A 16,586-nucleotide genomic window follows, 5' to 3' on the forward strand; every position below is an offset into this window, starting at 1 on the left:
TGGGGACTCACCTCTGTGGCGTTGTCTGGGCCTCACCCCTTCCCCTATACCTTGCGACTGTTGAATCTGAGCCAGAGGATGGTGTCCAATGTGGACGCGCATGGTGACGCCACAATGACCCCCCACTGCCCAGGTGGCACTGCTGCTGCCTGGCAGGCGGCCCTGGAGGTATCGTTTTCTCTTGTAAGTGGGTCTCAAGCTTCTCCCCACACCTTGAAGGAAGGTGACTCCTTCTCACGTGAGGGATAGGGCATAGCTAACAAGTCAAGAGACATGGGTTTCAGGCATTCGCCCCCCTCAGGATGTCAGGCTCTGGAGGAGAAGAGACACCTTGTCCCATGAGGCAATGTTAGGACTCCAAGGAGATGGGGAGAGAGGTCCTGCGCCTGGCGAGGGTCCTTCAGCGAGGTCCCCGGAAGTTAACCAGATGCCCTCTGCCCTTGGCCTAACCTTCCTCAAAGACAGGGAAGCCATAGGCCATGTCACTGTTGAGCACCTGGACCCCAGGGTGTGGCTGAGAGGCGTGGCCAGGGCAGGGAGGACTGGGGACCCCTAGAAGCAGAAGAGGGACAAGGAGAAGGAGAGCCACGCCTAATGTCTGCTGGCCTGATTTCCTGCCTTCCCTCTTTTCTCCTGTCCTCCCAGTCCACCTCCCTGGATTTCCCCACCCTCCGTCTCCTGTCCCCCATCTTTACCTTCCAGGGCTTTCTTCCAGATTTATTTTATGTGACAGTCATCTAGGTCTAACCCTTCCAAAGCATCTGTCAGAAGCGGCTAGGGTTCCATATCTGCACAGTGGCTGAACCAGCCACTGGCGGGGTGTGGCTGCTGAGTGCTTAGAATGTGGCTATTGAAACTGAGAAACTCCATTTATTTTATTTTAATAAATTTAAATGTAAAAGCTGATAATTGATTCAGTTATTTGGAAAATTTTATGTTTGAGCAACTTGAATATGTTTATATGCTTTTTTTTTTTTTTTGAGTTTTTTAATGTGGACCATTTTTAAAGTCTTTGTTGAATTTTGTTTCTGTATTGCTTCTGTTTCATGTTTTTGGTATTTTAGTCACAAGGCATGTGGGATCTTAGCTCCTAGACCAGGGATTGAACCCACACTCCCTGCATTGAGAGGCAAAGTCTCAAACACTGAACTGCCAGGGAAGTCCCTAAACACACTTTCTCAACTATAAACTTTTATGAAATCTAAATATAGATCAGGAATTTTCAGTGAAAATTTAGCATTTGAATGGAGATGAGCTGTAAGTATAAAATACACACCAAATTTCAAAGATGTTAGGGAAAAATGAATGAAAATCACATCAAAATACATGTTGAAATGATAGTATTTTGAATCCACTAGTTTACATAAAATATATTATGAAAGTGTCACTGGTTTTTGTGGGAGTTTTTTTTTTTTTTGGCATGGCTACTAGAACTTTAAAATTTCACATATCACACTATATTTTATCATATTTCTGTTGGACTCTGGGCCCTGGATTGTCCATTTAGCTGAATTTAGATGAGGCGGTAATGGGCAAGCTGAAGGAGGATTGAATCTCCTCACCATCCATGGCTTTCATCGACACAACCTCTTTCAGCATCAGCCCAGATGCACCTTACATTCAGGGAATGGAGAGAAAGGCAGTGGAGAGAAGGGAGATACGTTCTGTTGCTCGTTTCTTGCTCCGGAAAGTGCTTCCTCCAACCTCCCCCATCCTTACTCCCATCCCAGTGGGATGTGAGCAAGTGTAAGGGATGGGTGTTAGGCTGGAGCTCTGTGCCTTGCTCCCCTCTAGCCTCATCCCTGCAAATGGCTGTGACACCAGCAAGGATGACAGACGGGAGGAACCAAGGAATCCTTGTGTTCCAACTGAAGACACCATCAGGGCCTGGAGAGGTTAGTAATGTTTCTGTTCCAAAGCTGGACTCACTGCTTTATCTCCTACTGGAGCAGAGTTATCCTTGAACAGTTTACCTGTCTTGGTCCTAGGGCAACTGAAGTGAAAATCCAAAGCTTTTTTAATAACTCAAACAGTGATGGTGCCCACTTGTAACTTTTATAGAACTGCTTCCTTTAGCAAACCAGAATGTGAAATCTGGATTTAGACAAAAGATTATATGAAGGGGGACAGCAAGAAGAGTCCAAAATAAGGTAACAGTCAGGCAACCAAGAGATGTTACCAACCTGCTAGTACAATACCTACTAAAGTAAAAAGACACTTGAGACCCATTCCCTGTATTCAGTCACTTTGGTTAGGAATGACTCCTCTCTCTCTCTCTCTCTCTTTTTTTTTTTCCAGTACTTAAAAAAATTTATCTATTTGGCTGTGCCGGGTCTTAGTTGTGGCACACAGGATCTTCCATCTTCATTGCAGCATGTGGGATCTTTAGTGGTGGCATGCGAACTCTTAGTTGCAGCATGTGGGATCTAGTTCCCTGACCAGGGATCAAACCCAGGTACCCTGCATCAGAAGTGTGGAATCTTAGCCACTGGACCACCAGGGAAGTCCCCTGGCTTCTTCTTTTATATTCATCTGTTCAAATATGACTTATTCTTCAAGGCTCAGCTCAGATACCCCCTTCTCCCTGAGCCGGTCAGTCCCTGATTACTCTAGACATCCAAGATCCTCTGAGTGTGCCTGTGTGACCAGGGCTGCACACATTGGAGGTCTGCTCCTTGGTAAAATGCTTCAGGGCATCCATGTGTTTTCCTTTGGAGCTGGGTTCTATGACCTGGCTGCAAATGACATCATTATTCATCCTGACTTGTTCCCTATCACCATAGACAGAGAACTGCAAACTACTATTGCTTTGCCAATAGTAATACTTTTAATCTCACTTCCAAAAACTAGTCTGATCTGAAAAAAACATTTTATTTATAATTTCTCATATTTGTATGTCTTCATTACAGTCATTCTTACAGAAAATACAGAAGTCCTAAATGGACCATCATCACGGTGGCCAGTGGTCCACAGGGACAGAGGTGGTGCCCATCCCTGGGGCTTCCCAAGGGCCAGGAGGAGGCCTTCAGGGAGCTGAGTGAAGGGGAGGAGACTTTAAGGTGGAACCAATAATGGGATCAAGAGTCAACGCAGCAAAGTCCTAGCATGTCTGTTAAGGAAACAGGTACAGGTTTTTATTGTTATCATCATCATTTGACACTAAAGAACAGAGCAGAGGGACTGAAGACCTTCCACTACAGAGAGGCAAAGAAGCCAGAGCCTTGCCTGCATCTCCGCTGCAGCCGGGGCCTGGTTTTATCCCCTCCACCTGCTGTGTGCCCAGCACAGTGCCAGGCCCTCCCAGGGTGAGTGGGAGGCAGAGTAGCATCAGTACCACCGCACCTCTTTCCTGTAGAGGCAGCTGGTGTCAGAGAGGGAGGGAGAACCTGAGGGAAGCCTTCCCCATTGCAGGGCTGGGTCTTCAGGAGTCCCACGCGGATTAGCAGGGAGGGCCACAGTGCTAATTCCTGGCGCCCTCTGCCTGGCTTTGCTTTATGTGAGCCAAGAGGTCCCAGAGCCTGGGCCGTGCTGTTTTCACCACCCCCGTAACTCTCCGTTTTTATCAGCAGCCATTGTGCCAGGTACAGTGACTTCTCTGTTCTCTCACAGAATGTGTCCAAAAAAGCTGTAGAAAGCTCTTTGAAATACAGCCCCACGGCCCTGGAGTGGTTTCTGTCGGCTTCTGATCGGAGGCAGTGGGCGGAGGCCAGGAAAGCATCATCTGACTCCCACTGCTCAGCCCTGAGGGCTGTCCCTGCTGCCATGTGATCAGCATCAGGCCGGCATGCTGATGGCAAGGCCAGATGCCATGCCAGGCTCCAGGGGAGTCAGGCATCTCCTGTAGACACAAATGTCTGAGTCTCCATCGAGTCCCCTGTAACTCTGCCTAGCATCACTACTACAAGTTATGACAGTAGACAAGGGTGATTTCTCAGAGGGAGAAGGAGAGGGAAAAAGACATGCTAAAGAAACCTGTCACCTAGACAGGGAACTGCAAACCACTGTTGCTTTGCCAACAGTAATGCTTTTAACCTCACTTCTAAAACCTCACTTTAGACGTGCTCAAGAGAGCACCCCATGCTGTCACAGTGAGAGTGAGAACCATAAGGTTCTCTGTGAACTGCAAGGTTCCAGCCAGGAGAGGTTGGTGGGGGTCTCCTCCTCAGTCACGGAACAGACTGATCTCCACAGGGCTCTTTGGTCAATGGGAGGAGAATGAAGGAGTTAAGTTGTCTCAGAAACTGTCTTTGTCACTTGGCAGGGAAGACCATGAAGGATCTTTGTTAACATTCCATTATTTCTGGCCCCTGAATACCATGATGCCAGCCCCTGCACAAGTAACTTCCCGTTTTCATAGTTTGAAAATATATTGTAATTCAGCCATGACTCGACATCCTTCAAGTCAGAGAAGTAGGTAGGTCCCAATTCAAGATTGACAGCAGGGACACCGCAAAGGCAGAAGAAAGGAAATTTGGGCAAAAGAGACAAAGATCTTCAACCATTTTGCTTCTGTTTCCTCTATATACAAAAGCAGCTGAGGTCATCTCAGAATTCATGTCTCCTCTAGGAGAGAGAAGGCAATAACACATTTTCAAGGAACAGCCTAATTATTTATAAAATCTGTAGAGTACAAAACAGAAAGATGCCCCTGACAGGAGGTTGGGTTGGGCTTAATATTCCGTCCTCCTCACACTTCACAGCTTCACATGCAACTTCTGATTCTAATATGATTTCTTTTCTTCTTTTTAAAATATTTATTAATTTATTTGGCTGTGTCAGGTCCTAGTTGTAGCACGTGGGATCTTCATCACATCATGCAGGATCTTTCCTTGCGTGGCAAGAAGACTCAGTAGTTGCAGTATGAAGGCTTCGCTGGTCCTAGGCATGTGGGATCTTAGTTCCCTGAGCAGGGCTCGAACGCATGTCTGCTGCATTTCAAGGAGGACCCTAACCACTGACCCACCAAGGAAAGCTCTCCAATATGATTTCAAAGTAAGACTTTTCCAGATCTTATGTATCTTCTCTCTCGCTAAGGTCTGTTTAGTTAGTGCATCTGATCTGAAGGACAGGACTTGGAAAGTGGTTTACTGTACTGCGAAGAATATTTCTTGTTTTCTTTTTGTCTCTGACACCTTGACCCTTCCTGTTCCCAGCCCCCCGCCCCACAACCCTCAATTGTAAGGTCAGACTAAAGGTTTTGTCATAGCAGAAGGAAATTGAACAAGCCCTTCTCTGAGGAAAGAAATGGAGCCTCAAAAACAAAGCTTCAGCAGAGACCGCACGTTCTCGTCTGTAAGCATGGACAAGAAGCAGATTCCCAGACACTTGAAACCACACTCACGTGAACCCCCGGATGAAAGTGTTTTCCAGCCAGTAACAGCCCCAGCAGGCAATACAGTTTGTGCCCCCAGAATCCAGACCACTGAAAGGCCACACACATGAAGCAGACAGCTTAGAGTTCCCACCTTCTTGGTGAGTTCTTCCCATCCACACTCCCACTGGAGGTGATGGCATGACAGCAGGATGGTAGGGTCCCCCAAGGGTCTAAGGTGTTTGTGGGTTGAACTCCAGAAAACCCTCAGGTATGTCAAGTGTCCAAGGAGCCACAGCAGTTTGCGTCCAAAGCCAAGTCCTCCCTTGGATGTGCCTGGGCATGCCAGGGCCTCAGGCATGGGCCTCAGTCTCCTGCTTGATGGCTGGTTTGTAGATGACTCCTTTGTTGGCACCTTTTTGGCTACTGGAGCAACAAGAACGTACGAATTTTGTTAGTCAAAGAGGAAAGAGAGGCAAGAACAGCCTGACTCAGCTATAGAATGAGGCAAGTCAAACTCTTCTCTTGGAAACCTTTCTCAAGTTCCATTGGTTTTGGGATAAAATGCCCCCCCAATAACTGCTAACCAAAATGGAACCTGTTCATTTTTCAACTGTTCTCTTTCAACACTTGATGATACTAGACCTGCATTTTGACAAAGATCTCATTAACATGCTGCTTCAGATCTCTGATTCCAACAGGGTTTCTGACAGCCTTTTATGTTTTTTCATACCAGGAAAAATAGGTTATTTTAAGCAATAAGAACATGAGCAAAGGGCATTAAATGTGAATGAGAAATCAAAATTTTCCTCAATTTTATTTTTGGATTTAGAGAAGAAAAACTGGATGAAAAGATCTTAGAAAGAAGAAGTCTTGGTGCTTGTGTTTAGGCACATGGGACCTCCCCTCTGAAATCAAGAGACTTGTCCAAGGTCTTGGCAGTGGGATCCAAGCTGGCAGACACACCTCCAGCCCTGAGCACCGTGATCTGCCAGCATCAGCCTCTCACGCCAAGGCCTCGATCGGTGGTGTTTGGGAGATGGCACTCCAAGGATAAGCTGGTACAGGTGGCACGGCTCCTCATCATGCACCCTGCCTTCCCAGACAGATCAATTCTCATGGACACAGAGCCACCCACTCCCATTTCAAACCCAAACCAGCTCACCTCTTTCTCCTTCTGAAAAGCCAAATGGATACTGCCAGGACAATACAGATGCCAAGACCACAAGCCAAGGCCACGGAAAGGACGATGCCTGGGGAGGGGTAATGCACACACGTTACAACCCTCCCTTCCCTTCTTCTCATCCCCATGTGTGCCGTCGGGTGACAGCTGCAGGGTCATCCACAGAAAGGTGTAACTTCCCCGCCTCTGTTCTCAAGTTCTGGTCTCTGGCTGAGCAGGACTGGCTGGAGTACTCACAGGGGCCATTTGCAAATTGTAGTGATTATCCAGCAGGGGTTCTCAAACTTGCACCAGCATCATCTGAAGAGCTTGTTTCAAATGTATACTCTTTTTGAGCCCAAGCTTCAGAGTCTGCTTCAGTCTGGAATTTGGCCCAGGAATCTGCATTTTTTACCAAACACCTCTCACTTATGCTGATGTATTGATATGTGGTCCATGAACCACACTTTGAGAAACCCTGGGCTACATAATAAAAACTTACTCCATTTTGCCTTGCTGGATTCAAGGCCCATTGTGATGCTTCTTTATCAGCTTTGACCTCAAGTTCTATTGCACAGTCCTAAGCAGTCCCAAACAGCCAGGGCCCATCGCCAAGATCAACTGGCTGGTCACCCAACCTCCATATATTGGCTTTGGCCTAGTTTTTAGGCACTGCTTTCCCACCCTGGCCAACAGAAGGTCTTGGATAGGCTCTTTGAATGTATAAAGTGCTATAAAGTGATTAGGTCTTTCATTAGAGGAGCATTTGATTGGCAGCTCATGTTTGAATCAGAGAGTGACTTGAGGGTAAGACACAGTGAGGAGGGGGCCAGGAGTCAGAGTGACAGCACAGAGAAGCGGAGAGGATGAGCTGGAAGTCTCAGAGGCCCAGATCACACCGAGAATCACAGCGATCACCCAGCTGCAGCATGCACGGCCGGCCGGCCACATACCCGGACTCAGTCCTGTGCAGGGAGGGTCTGGCACTTCGGAGGGGAGAGGAAAAGATTGGAAGTTAACCGAGGCAAACCATGGCAGATTTGACCAGTGTGTTGATTGACGTTCTCCCTTGGGTTGGTTGGAGGTACAGGGCTAATGCACCCTTCTGGGGATGCTCCCTCTTGGCTCAGGTGGAAGGAGTTGCCCACCCAGGGAACTCACACCGTGAACCCTCCCCCCATGCTCCTTTATCACAGCAGTCTCTCTACTCGGGTAAGACTTCAGCTTTTCATCCAATGTGGCCAACTTGAAAGGTGAGCAAGGGTAAGAATCAGTCTATCTGGGTAGGCTCTTATCTGCTTCCCTGGCACCTGCCTCTCATCCTCAGCAAAAAACTTTCTAGGTGCTGGCTGGCTCCGGCTGGCAGAGCTGGGTTAGAACCTGTCACCAGACTTCCACGTCCATCCCCATCCAGTGTTATTGTGGTTTTGTTCTGTTTTCACTTTGGTTCCACTGGACAAACTGGAGAAACCCATCCACCATACCAGCCTCCCTTCCCTGGTATGTAGAACCAGAGGACTGTGTCCTCTTCCATGAGTTATTGTTGGGGGTGAACGGGGTGAGTTAGAGGTCTTCAGTGGGGCTGAAATAGTGCCCAGTGATCTAAGGAGAAAGCTTATAGTCAGCCTGCTAAAGACCTCCCCAGGGAGGGCCATGGGTGGATCCGTTCTCATGGGTAATACAGAGGAGCCCAGTCACGAAGCCCCCAGGTTACCCCAGCTGCTTGCAGGCTCTCAGGAGTCCTCCTCCTCCCAGTCATACCCTCCATCTACAGAAAGTCTCTGCTCACACAGACCTGCTTATCCACTGGTTTTCTGATTTCAGTAGAAACTTCTAGCTTATGTGTGTGTGTGGTGGTGGGGGGTGGGTATTCCAGTTCCCGCTGGCAGCTGGAGTTGTGGAGATGGTAGCCACCCAGCCAGACACTCAGGAGAGCCTGTGCCAACAGAGGTGACAGAGGCCCAACTAAGTCTGAGATGCCAGCAGAGGGCCAGGGACCACCTCCCTTTGGGCCCTTGACACCCCAAGGAACCAGACCTGAGACTGGAGAGTGAGGTTCTGCTCACCCCTTCTCCTGCCATCTGGCCCCTTCAAGTCTGGCTGATTCTCCTGGAGCTATCAGCCCCATCTTCTTTCCCTACTATATTCTTCTACAATCTCATACTGAGTCTGTAACCTCACTGGTCCAAGCCTGGGCTCTAGGAGCCCTCGGTCTGGCTTCCTGGGTAGCCCCAGGCTGTTGTAAGGATGACCGGAGCAGGTGTGGTTAGGAGCCATCCACAGAGGACAGGGTGGCCTGTTCCCTTGGTTCTTGCCAGCCACCACTGGCATCCTACAGCCTCCTGGGTGGCAAAGAACGTGGCTCCCCTGGCCTGATTCCCTTCCCTGAACCCAAGGACCAGTCTGTGGCTTGGGGAGACCCTCGGACATGAGTCTCTCCCTGGGGAGTGCGTCACGTGTTTGTGCAGCACACGCTCTGTTCTCTACATGGCCTGTGGCCTCTGCACACTATGACTTGGTGTTTTGTTTTGTTTTAAGGTACCTAAAGGTAACCAAGGCCTTCAGGATCTTAAAAACAACCACCACCGAAAAGAACCCAAACTGGTCGTGGTGGTTTTTTTTTTTTTCCCAAGCCTTTCTGATGAAATGCACTTTTTGTTCTTTGTTCTTAAAGCTCCAGATGCTTGTGGTACCAAACTAGTTCTTGCCATGTAAGGTGGTTACTAGTAAGCCTGACCACTTGGTTAAGCTGTCCAAACTGGATGTTTCTAAAATTGTCGCTTTCACAGTCACCTCGAACATCCTGAGAGCCAGGCAGGCCCCCAGACAGCTGAGAGCCCATCTCCAGGGCTGGAGGAGGTGCCCCCAGGCCATGGTCTTAGGGAGCAGAGGAAAGGCTCCAGAAGCAAGGCTCCAGGCCTGAGGCGTTTCTCAAGAGCACGTGACCCAGCTGGGTGGCTGTTCTGCCAGGAGAGTCTGATTTTCCTGCGTCACTGAGTGGTGTCCTTGGCTGTATTAGGCCCTATAAACAACAGCTTAATTTAATCCAGGTGCTCTAACATGGGTTCCTTGCTTCTGGATGACTACTGGTTGGGGCCTAAGTTGCCTCTCCTCGGAAACAGTGAGACAAGACCAAGCAGGTGGAAGATGAGGAAATCACCAGATTCTGGGATAGAGGCTTCACAGCCGAGAGTCTGATGCAGCAAAAACAAAGCAGCTTGACTGAGCAAGTGAAGCATATAAGCCACTTGGGAAGAGAAATGGTGGCGAGGGCAGCACCTGGTAGGAATTCTGCCTGCCAGGAAGCCCAGGACAGGACAGTGATGTTGGATGCTCTCCCCTGCAGGCGAGACAGCACCAAGCCTCAGGGAGCCTGGCTCCTCCGTGCAACTGGATGCAGCACAGGGCTTCTTAGGTCCCAGGGGCGGCAGAAGTCAGAGCGTCTGATAACTGCAGGGCAAGCACGCATGCATGCCAAGTCGCTTCAGTCATGTCCAATTCTTTGTGATCCTGTAGACTATAGCCTGCCACAAGAGGAAGTCACAAAAGGCACCAGGAGAACTGATGGGGGAACTGGAGAACTAGCACCCACTGAGAGAAGCCAAAACCTGCATCCCTGCAGAGCCCCTGGGATGGTGCAAAGACTGGGCATCAAGGATGGTGCAAGGAGGGGCAGAGATTCATTTGCAGATTGATTAAACAAAGAAATGGTTTCTGAACGGCAAATGAGACAGGGAGTTCCCACAGAAGAATGGACAGGAAGAACAAGACAGGCTGGTTGATGGCAGTGGCCCACGAGAGCCACAGGATGAGAATTCAGTAAAGGGGCTCCCGAGCTGGTAGAAGGGTTGCACACGGTACAGACACGGGAGAGCCGCCTGCTCTCCAGACAGGGCTCTGGTACGAGTCAGGGCAAGCAGAGGTGGGACAGTACGACGCACAGAAGGAATCACACAGATATGGAAGAACCCCAGTGCCGCATGCCTCACTGGGGAATGTTCAGACCCCCGAGATCGACATGCTGCTCGTCACAGGGTACAACTACCTGTTCTGGCTGGCTCAGGAGCTGCGTCTTCCACTGGTATCTTGCTGGACCGAGAGAGGCTGGTTAACTGCATGTGAGGTCTTCTGAAGCCTCAAGTGCACACACAGAAAAAGTGCAGCAGGAGGAACAAGCACCTCCTGTATATAGCTCAAAGTTCCTGGAACAAGTCTAGCAATTTCTAGGTGTATTTGCAATTCTGCTTATTCAAACAGAATTTTGAATAAAAAGGAACACAATCCTTTTCAAAGTATTAAAGTATGGGCTGTTGCGGTAGGTGACATGTTCTATAGTGATTACAGTTGTACACATTACATATGTCTTAAGGCTCCAGTCTTATACAAGAGGCAGGGAGCATTTGGGTTTAGCAGGGATTTGAGAGTTTAAATATACAAAATCCAGTTTCAGCTGGTAAAATCCTTATTATCATGCTTAATATAAGTCATAGACTCAAGCAACTGCAATGCTGGTCCTCTCTTTGGAGGATGTTTTGTTAAGAAAAGTAAAAGATGCCCTCTATAACCATAGAGCATAACCATCTTAAAAGGATATATTTTACTGGAGTTTTTTCTTAACACAATGGAACCTATTAAATAACTTCTACAAATAAGTCTGCCCAAAAGAGACCACCAGATTACACGAGGGAGCTGGTTTTCTATGAACCACATTAGGGTCTGAGAGCTTTGCCTTCCAGATTGCAAGAATGCCGGCCCAGAAGAGAGAGCCATGTTGCTCTGAGGGGCCTCAACCCTGGCACAATGAGCATGGGTTACAACGCAGCAGCAGGCGCCTCATGCTCTCTGCTGGCTGTGGTGGGTCAGGCTGTCTGGGCTGCAGGATTGCCTAGTGCTGGGACCCCTCATCCCCGTCAGGTTGGAGGAGGACAGAAGGCCAGACAGCACCTCTCAGCAGCTCCCTCCCAGGCCTCTGACACTGACAGCTACATTCTGATCTCTATATGTTCTGCAACAAGCAGATTGATTTCAATGCTGTTGGCAAATTGACAGCAAAGCAAAATAAGACTTCCTAAAAGTAAAACTTGACAGCCAGTCACACTTCTGTTCAGATGGTTCTGCAGAGAAGACACTGGTGGGGGAGGGGAAGGGAGCTGAGTCGGCTCCATTCTCTCAAACTTGCAATGAGCACCAGGCACAAAAAACGTGTAAGACGCCCATCGTCCCTGCTCTAGGGGCTTGTAGTCTATGGATAATATAGATTTTTTTTTTTTTGTACATGATAATAGATCATTACTCTGTGTTATGCCAAGAACTGTAACAGAGGTATAGAGAACTATAACTGTGTTCTGGCCACACAGAAGCAGGAGACTGTAGGTCACCCTCAGGGGAATGGGGAAGGATGGTAGGATATGATTGGAGTTGGGTCCTGACAGAATTTTCCAGGTGGGAGAGGTGCAGGGCATCCCAGGCTGAGGGACCCATGTGTGAAAAAGTCTGTAGCGTGCACACATGAAGCATCAGCCGTGTTGCAGAAGATGCCATAGGGCAGTATGGGGGAGGCAGGGGAGACACCCTGGAAGGCTCAGCTGATTCTGGACCATGAATGGTGGTCCCAGGTTTCTGCCTGACCCCTTTTCCTCCTGTCTGGGCCAGAGGCTTGTTGGAAGTGAAGAGAACATCCCTGGTGAGGTTATCTCTTCTCCACCGTAGAAGAGAAACATGGGGCTAACGTGGGGCGTGCTCAGTAACACGTGGCGTGATGAACTGCATTAGGTGTGACTAGGACTCCATTTCTTAGCACATTTGATGATTATTCCTGACTATTCAGGCCCTGTATGTGTGGAGGGGGATTTGTAGGTGGGAACTCTTCTGGTCTTTTATTTGGTTACCGGAAAGAATTGATAGTTTTTCACCTAATTGAGTTTATTAATAAATAGTAACTTTTAGAGACACAAGGTCAATAACCACAAAGCATACATTCTGGTCTCAAAATATTAGATAATTAGCCATCTTAGCTTTGTAAGATTTTTTTTTTCACTCTCTCTATTTAAAACATTTTATGAAACTACCCAGGTCCCTGAGGGTCAAGCACATTCTAACCATGCTACTCCACAGCTTGGCTGAGCGTGAAAGCCCTACCCCTCGACCGCCCAGCCCTCTTGTCTAAGGTTCACCTCAGCTGGCTCCGGGCTGTGAGGTGTGGGACCTGCACTAGCTCAGCTCAAACGCACTAAAGACATGATTATAGAAACTTTTTGGCTCCCTCTTGTCCTTCGAGTTCCCCTTGCCCTGACACGTTGAGAAGAGAGCCTGATAACATCAGTATTTGGGTTTAATTGGTCTGGCTTTACTGCCCTATGGGCCCAGTGTTCAGCTGGGAAGAGGTCAGCTTCTCGAAACCAAGACTTGGGCCCCTGGGCTGTGTAACTCTGCCATCTCTCTCCATCCTCACATCGGGCATCTGACTCCTGTGAGATCCGGATGCGCTCAGGATGGGTTTTCTCCAGGACCCCACCTTGAGGACATGAGTCTTATCGCCCCGCCTCAGCTCAAGACTTCATGTGTGCCACTTGGAAGAGGGACTTTTTTTAAGAGCTGAAAAAAATGCCCTGGCACGGCTTTCACCTCTCCCCCCAAAAGTGGGCCTTCTAACCACAGACGGGAAGAAACAACATATATGAGAGAAAAGAATCATACAGAAGGGACGGAGCAGAATGATGAGGGGATTCGGGCTGCTGCCTCAGAGGCATCTGCACCCCTGCTGGAGAGATTTGTTTGCTTCCTTGAAGGTGAATAGTTCTCTCTCATCTACATCTCTTAGCCTTGGACCTACCCAATTATACTCAAATTCTAAAGGAAGATAGGAAACAGGGTTAGAATAGAATGAAGACCAGGGCATGTGATATAAAATCCTAGAATTCTGTGACCTGAGTGGGGAAAAGTGTTGGGCCTGGAAAAGTCATTGTACAAATGCCTGGGGCAGTGGTTCTCAATCAGGGGCAACTTTGCCCCTCCTCCCCAGAGACACTTGACAACGTCTGGAGACATTTTGGCTGTCACAGGTGGACATGCTGCTGGTATCTAATGGGTAGAGGTCAAGGATGCTGCTCAACATCCTACAGTGCACGGGACAGCTGCCACAACAAGATTATCCAGCTCCGAAAGCCAATATTGACATACCAAGACTAAGAAACCCTGCCCTAGGGCTGTCAGAGACTCTATACCTCTTAAGGACAGAAACCAAGTTCTGTGTTCCTTTTCCAGCATGGTTAGGGAAAAAGTAGGGTCCAGTGCAGTGATTCAGTTTCAGTTGTTCCAATTTGGTTAAACCCTAGATCCCCCCTCTCAAAGTCTATGTACTTTGTTTCCTAAAGGATTTTCTTAACACTACTTTTCTCCTGGCAGAAAACTCCAGAGTTTTCATTGTCCAACTGCATAGTTGGGTTAACTTTCAGAGAAGACCCTGAATTAAACCAGCCCCTAATTAGAGACATGTCCCAGTGAAAGAGCGCACAGACAATTTGAGTCCAAATTGCTCAAGGTTCCTGCTGACAAACAAGCTCACCCCATCAACCTGAAGGGCACGTTATGGTCTTTGACCTGTTCCACATTGGTGTGAGAAGGCTCTTGTGAATGGCAGGTGCCCCTGGGAGGATAAGGTTTGGTTCTTCATTCTTTGGGGCTGACTCAGCCTTGCTTCTTGGGGAAACAGCCCCATTAGCTGCCCGAGTCTTTGGGACTTGAGAGGGAGGGGAGAATTCTGGCCAAGTTTCTATAATCAGCCTCCAAATGAACAGGTTTGCCTTGGACAGCCATGGATTCTCACTCCAAGGAGCGAGCCCAGCCCCGCTTCTGGGAGCAATAGCTCCAGGTGAGTTATGCAGGACAGGTGGTGGCAAAGCTGCATTTGGGCTGTGATCTCCAATGTCCTAAGCTGGAGCCCGTCTGCTTCAAGGCCCCTCAAGCTCCCCCAGCCTGCCTGGGAAGGTCTACTGAAGCGCTCTGCCACCAGCCTGATTGCACTTCCCGCTCTACAGGCGCCAGCTTAGACCTGAGCCGGTCTAAGAAGATGGCTAATTATCCCCATGTTCATACACGTGGGGGTTACTTTTGGATGTCAAGTTCCTGCACGGTTTCTTCTGATCCTCTGTAACTGCCCTCACACACTGTCCCTGCAATGTAAAGTCAGGATGGGCAGTTGTTAGTATCCACTTAGAACACGTTAGCACGGAAGGGATGTTAGCTCACCTAGTCCAGCCTGTCACTTTATAGCTGAGGGAACCAAGGCCAAAGAAGGGACATTATTTTCACACATCATGCAGCCAGGAGGAAACAAGGTGTGACCTTGAACCCGAGTCTCCTGACTGGGAGGTGGGGATGGGGAGGATATTCCTATCACCCTATCCTCTGTGACTTGTAGAGACTTACTGCAGAGAACAGAACTGACTGTTATCCTTGAATCACAAGCAAAATTCTACCTGATCTATGTCAGCAGAGTCTCTTATCTCCAGGAAGAGTTTTATTTTATTTAAGAATTGAAGTATTTCCATATAACCCTTGACTACCACCCACTTCATTTAGAAGAAGAGGAAAAGAATGTTATAAAGTGGAACTTCCATGGACCAACCCCTCTCCTGACCACTCAAGAGTCCCAAGTTAGGGGTAGCTCAAGAGTCTACAGAGAGAAAGTGAACTTTAAGATTTGAAGAATGTGGGCCTCTTTCCCCCTTCCCTGGGCCCCCAGCCTCCAGCCATCTTCATGTAGATACAGAGCAAGTCAAGATGTTAAATGTCCATCTGGGGAGTTATGGTTACAGATTTAGAGGGAAGAACTGAGCTTCTGCCGCTCAGGAAGAAACCAAACTATTATGTCTCATTCCATATAGATTCTGGGTGCCTGTGCAAGCTTCAGGGAGATGAGACAAAAGGTGGTTCTGAAGATACTTTCTTGTCTAATGGGCCCTGCTACATTAGATCATGAGCTGCTTGTGCTCAGACATGGGTTATATACATTTTCCAAAAGGAGCAACTCTGGACCTTGGTGGTGCTAGTGCCATGAATCACCTGGCAAGGCCAAAGATGGGCCTTGATGCCAAGAATGCCTGTAAGAAGTTCAGTGTTTGATCTCATAAAAAGGGTCCTACTTGTGTACCTCTCTCTTCCCCATCTGTGAGAGACACCTGGACTTAATGAGGATTCTGGTCCGTGTGCCTGGAGGCCCTGGCTTGTGCTTCTCTGCAAAGGCTCAAGGAATCAAGGTCAGTGAAGGGAGACCTCAGTAAACCCACACTCAGTAGCTCCTCACATAGCTGGCTCCTTTGGCAGCCAGAGTGCTCTTAACCCACCTGCTAAGGGCATGAGTGACCATGCCCAAGGGCAGGGCACCTGACTTCATACGGAACAGACATCGGGGCACCACACTGCCCACACACCACAGCTCCTCACCTTGTTGGAAGGAGACGTACACCAGCCTCTCGTCAAACTTCTGGACCCGCCGAAAGTTGTTGACCATCTCTCTGGGGGACGGGTCATCCATGTGCGTGCAGTACAGGTCTGTCTCCAACTTCATCAGCTGTAGGGAAAGAGCAGAAACACCCCCTGAAGGCAGAGTGATGCCCCCTTGCCTGACCTCAAGGGAAAGGACCGCCAGATCCCACCTCTGAGGCCTGGTGGGAGACCCCTGAGAAGGTGGTGGGAGAGCTGAAAGCTGTCCCTCCCCTGCGGGTGTCTGAGTGCTGGCCCACATGTCTTCCCACTTCCCAGGGCCACCGGGAGGGTGTGTACTGTCAGCTCCTGATTGCATATGAAATCTGCCCTACAGGGAGGGAAACCTGGGGAGTCGAGGGGCTCCCCCACCTCCCAAAGAGACTGCATTCCTCTCCTGAGCCTCATTCAGGACCCAATCTAATTAGAGGGGCCTGGAGCTTAATCTGATGGTCCCATCAAAAGGAACAGAAAAAGGCAGGCGAGAACCTTACAGGTCATCTGACTACTAGTTTCGTGGTATTTTCATGCACACGCATAGATTATATAACTGTTTCGAAGGCAGTTTCTGGGTTAGAACATTACTGCCTCCCCAATCATTTCATCTCTTGATTCATCATGTCTTTATTC

The 16,586-nt window shown here is 48.7% G+C and overlaps 1 protein-coding gene across 2 annotated transcripts in view; it reads right to left on the reverse strand.

Moving 5' to 3' along the window:
• Positions 1-2,860: 2,860 nt before the first annotated feature.
• CA12 (carbonic anhydrase 12) overlaps positions 2,861-16,586 on the reverse strand; it is a 61,962-nt gene continuing 48,236 nt past the window's right edge. Inside the window, exons 8-11 of one of the 2 annotated variants that reach the window (XM_061157317.1) lie at positions 15,918-16,044; positions 7,427-7,459; positions 6,477-6,564; positions 2,861-5,737 (exon numbers count right to left, since the gene is read on the reverse strand). In XM_061157317.1, coding sequence (XP_061013300.1) covers positions 5,665-5,737; positions 6,477-6,564; positions 7,427-7,459; positions 15,918-16,044 — 321 coding nt within the window. In that variant the 3' untranslated portion in view covers positions 2,861-5,664. The remainder of the gene's footprint in view (positions 5,738-6,476; positions 6,565-7,426; positions 7,460-15,917; positions 16,045-16,586) is intronic. The other variant, XM_061157318.1, reaches the window with a different exon arrangement.

Source organism: Dama dama, chromosome 12 (assembly GCF_033118175.1).
Source record: "Dama dama isolate Ldn47 chromosome 12, ASM3311817v1, whole genome shotgun sequence".
NCBI lineage: Eukaryota > Metazoa > Chordata > Mammalia > Artiodactyla > Cervidae > Dama > Dama dama.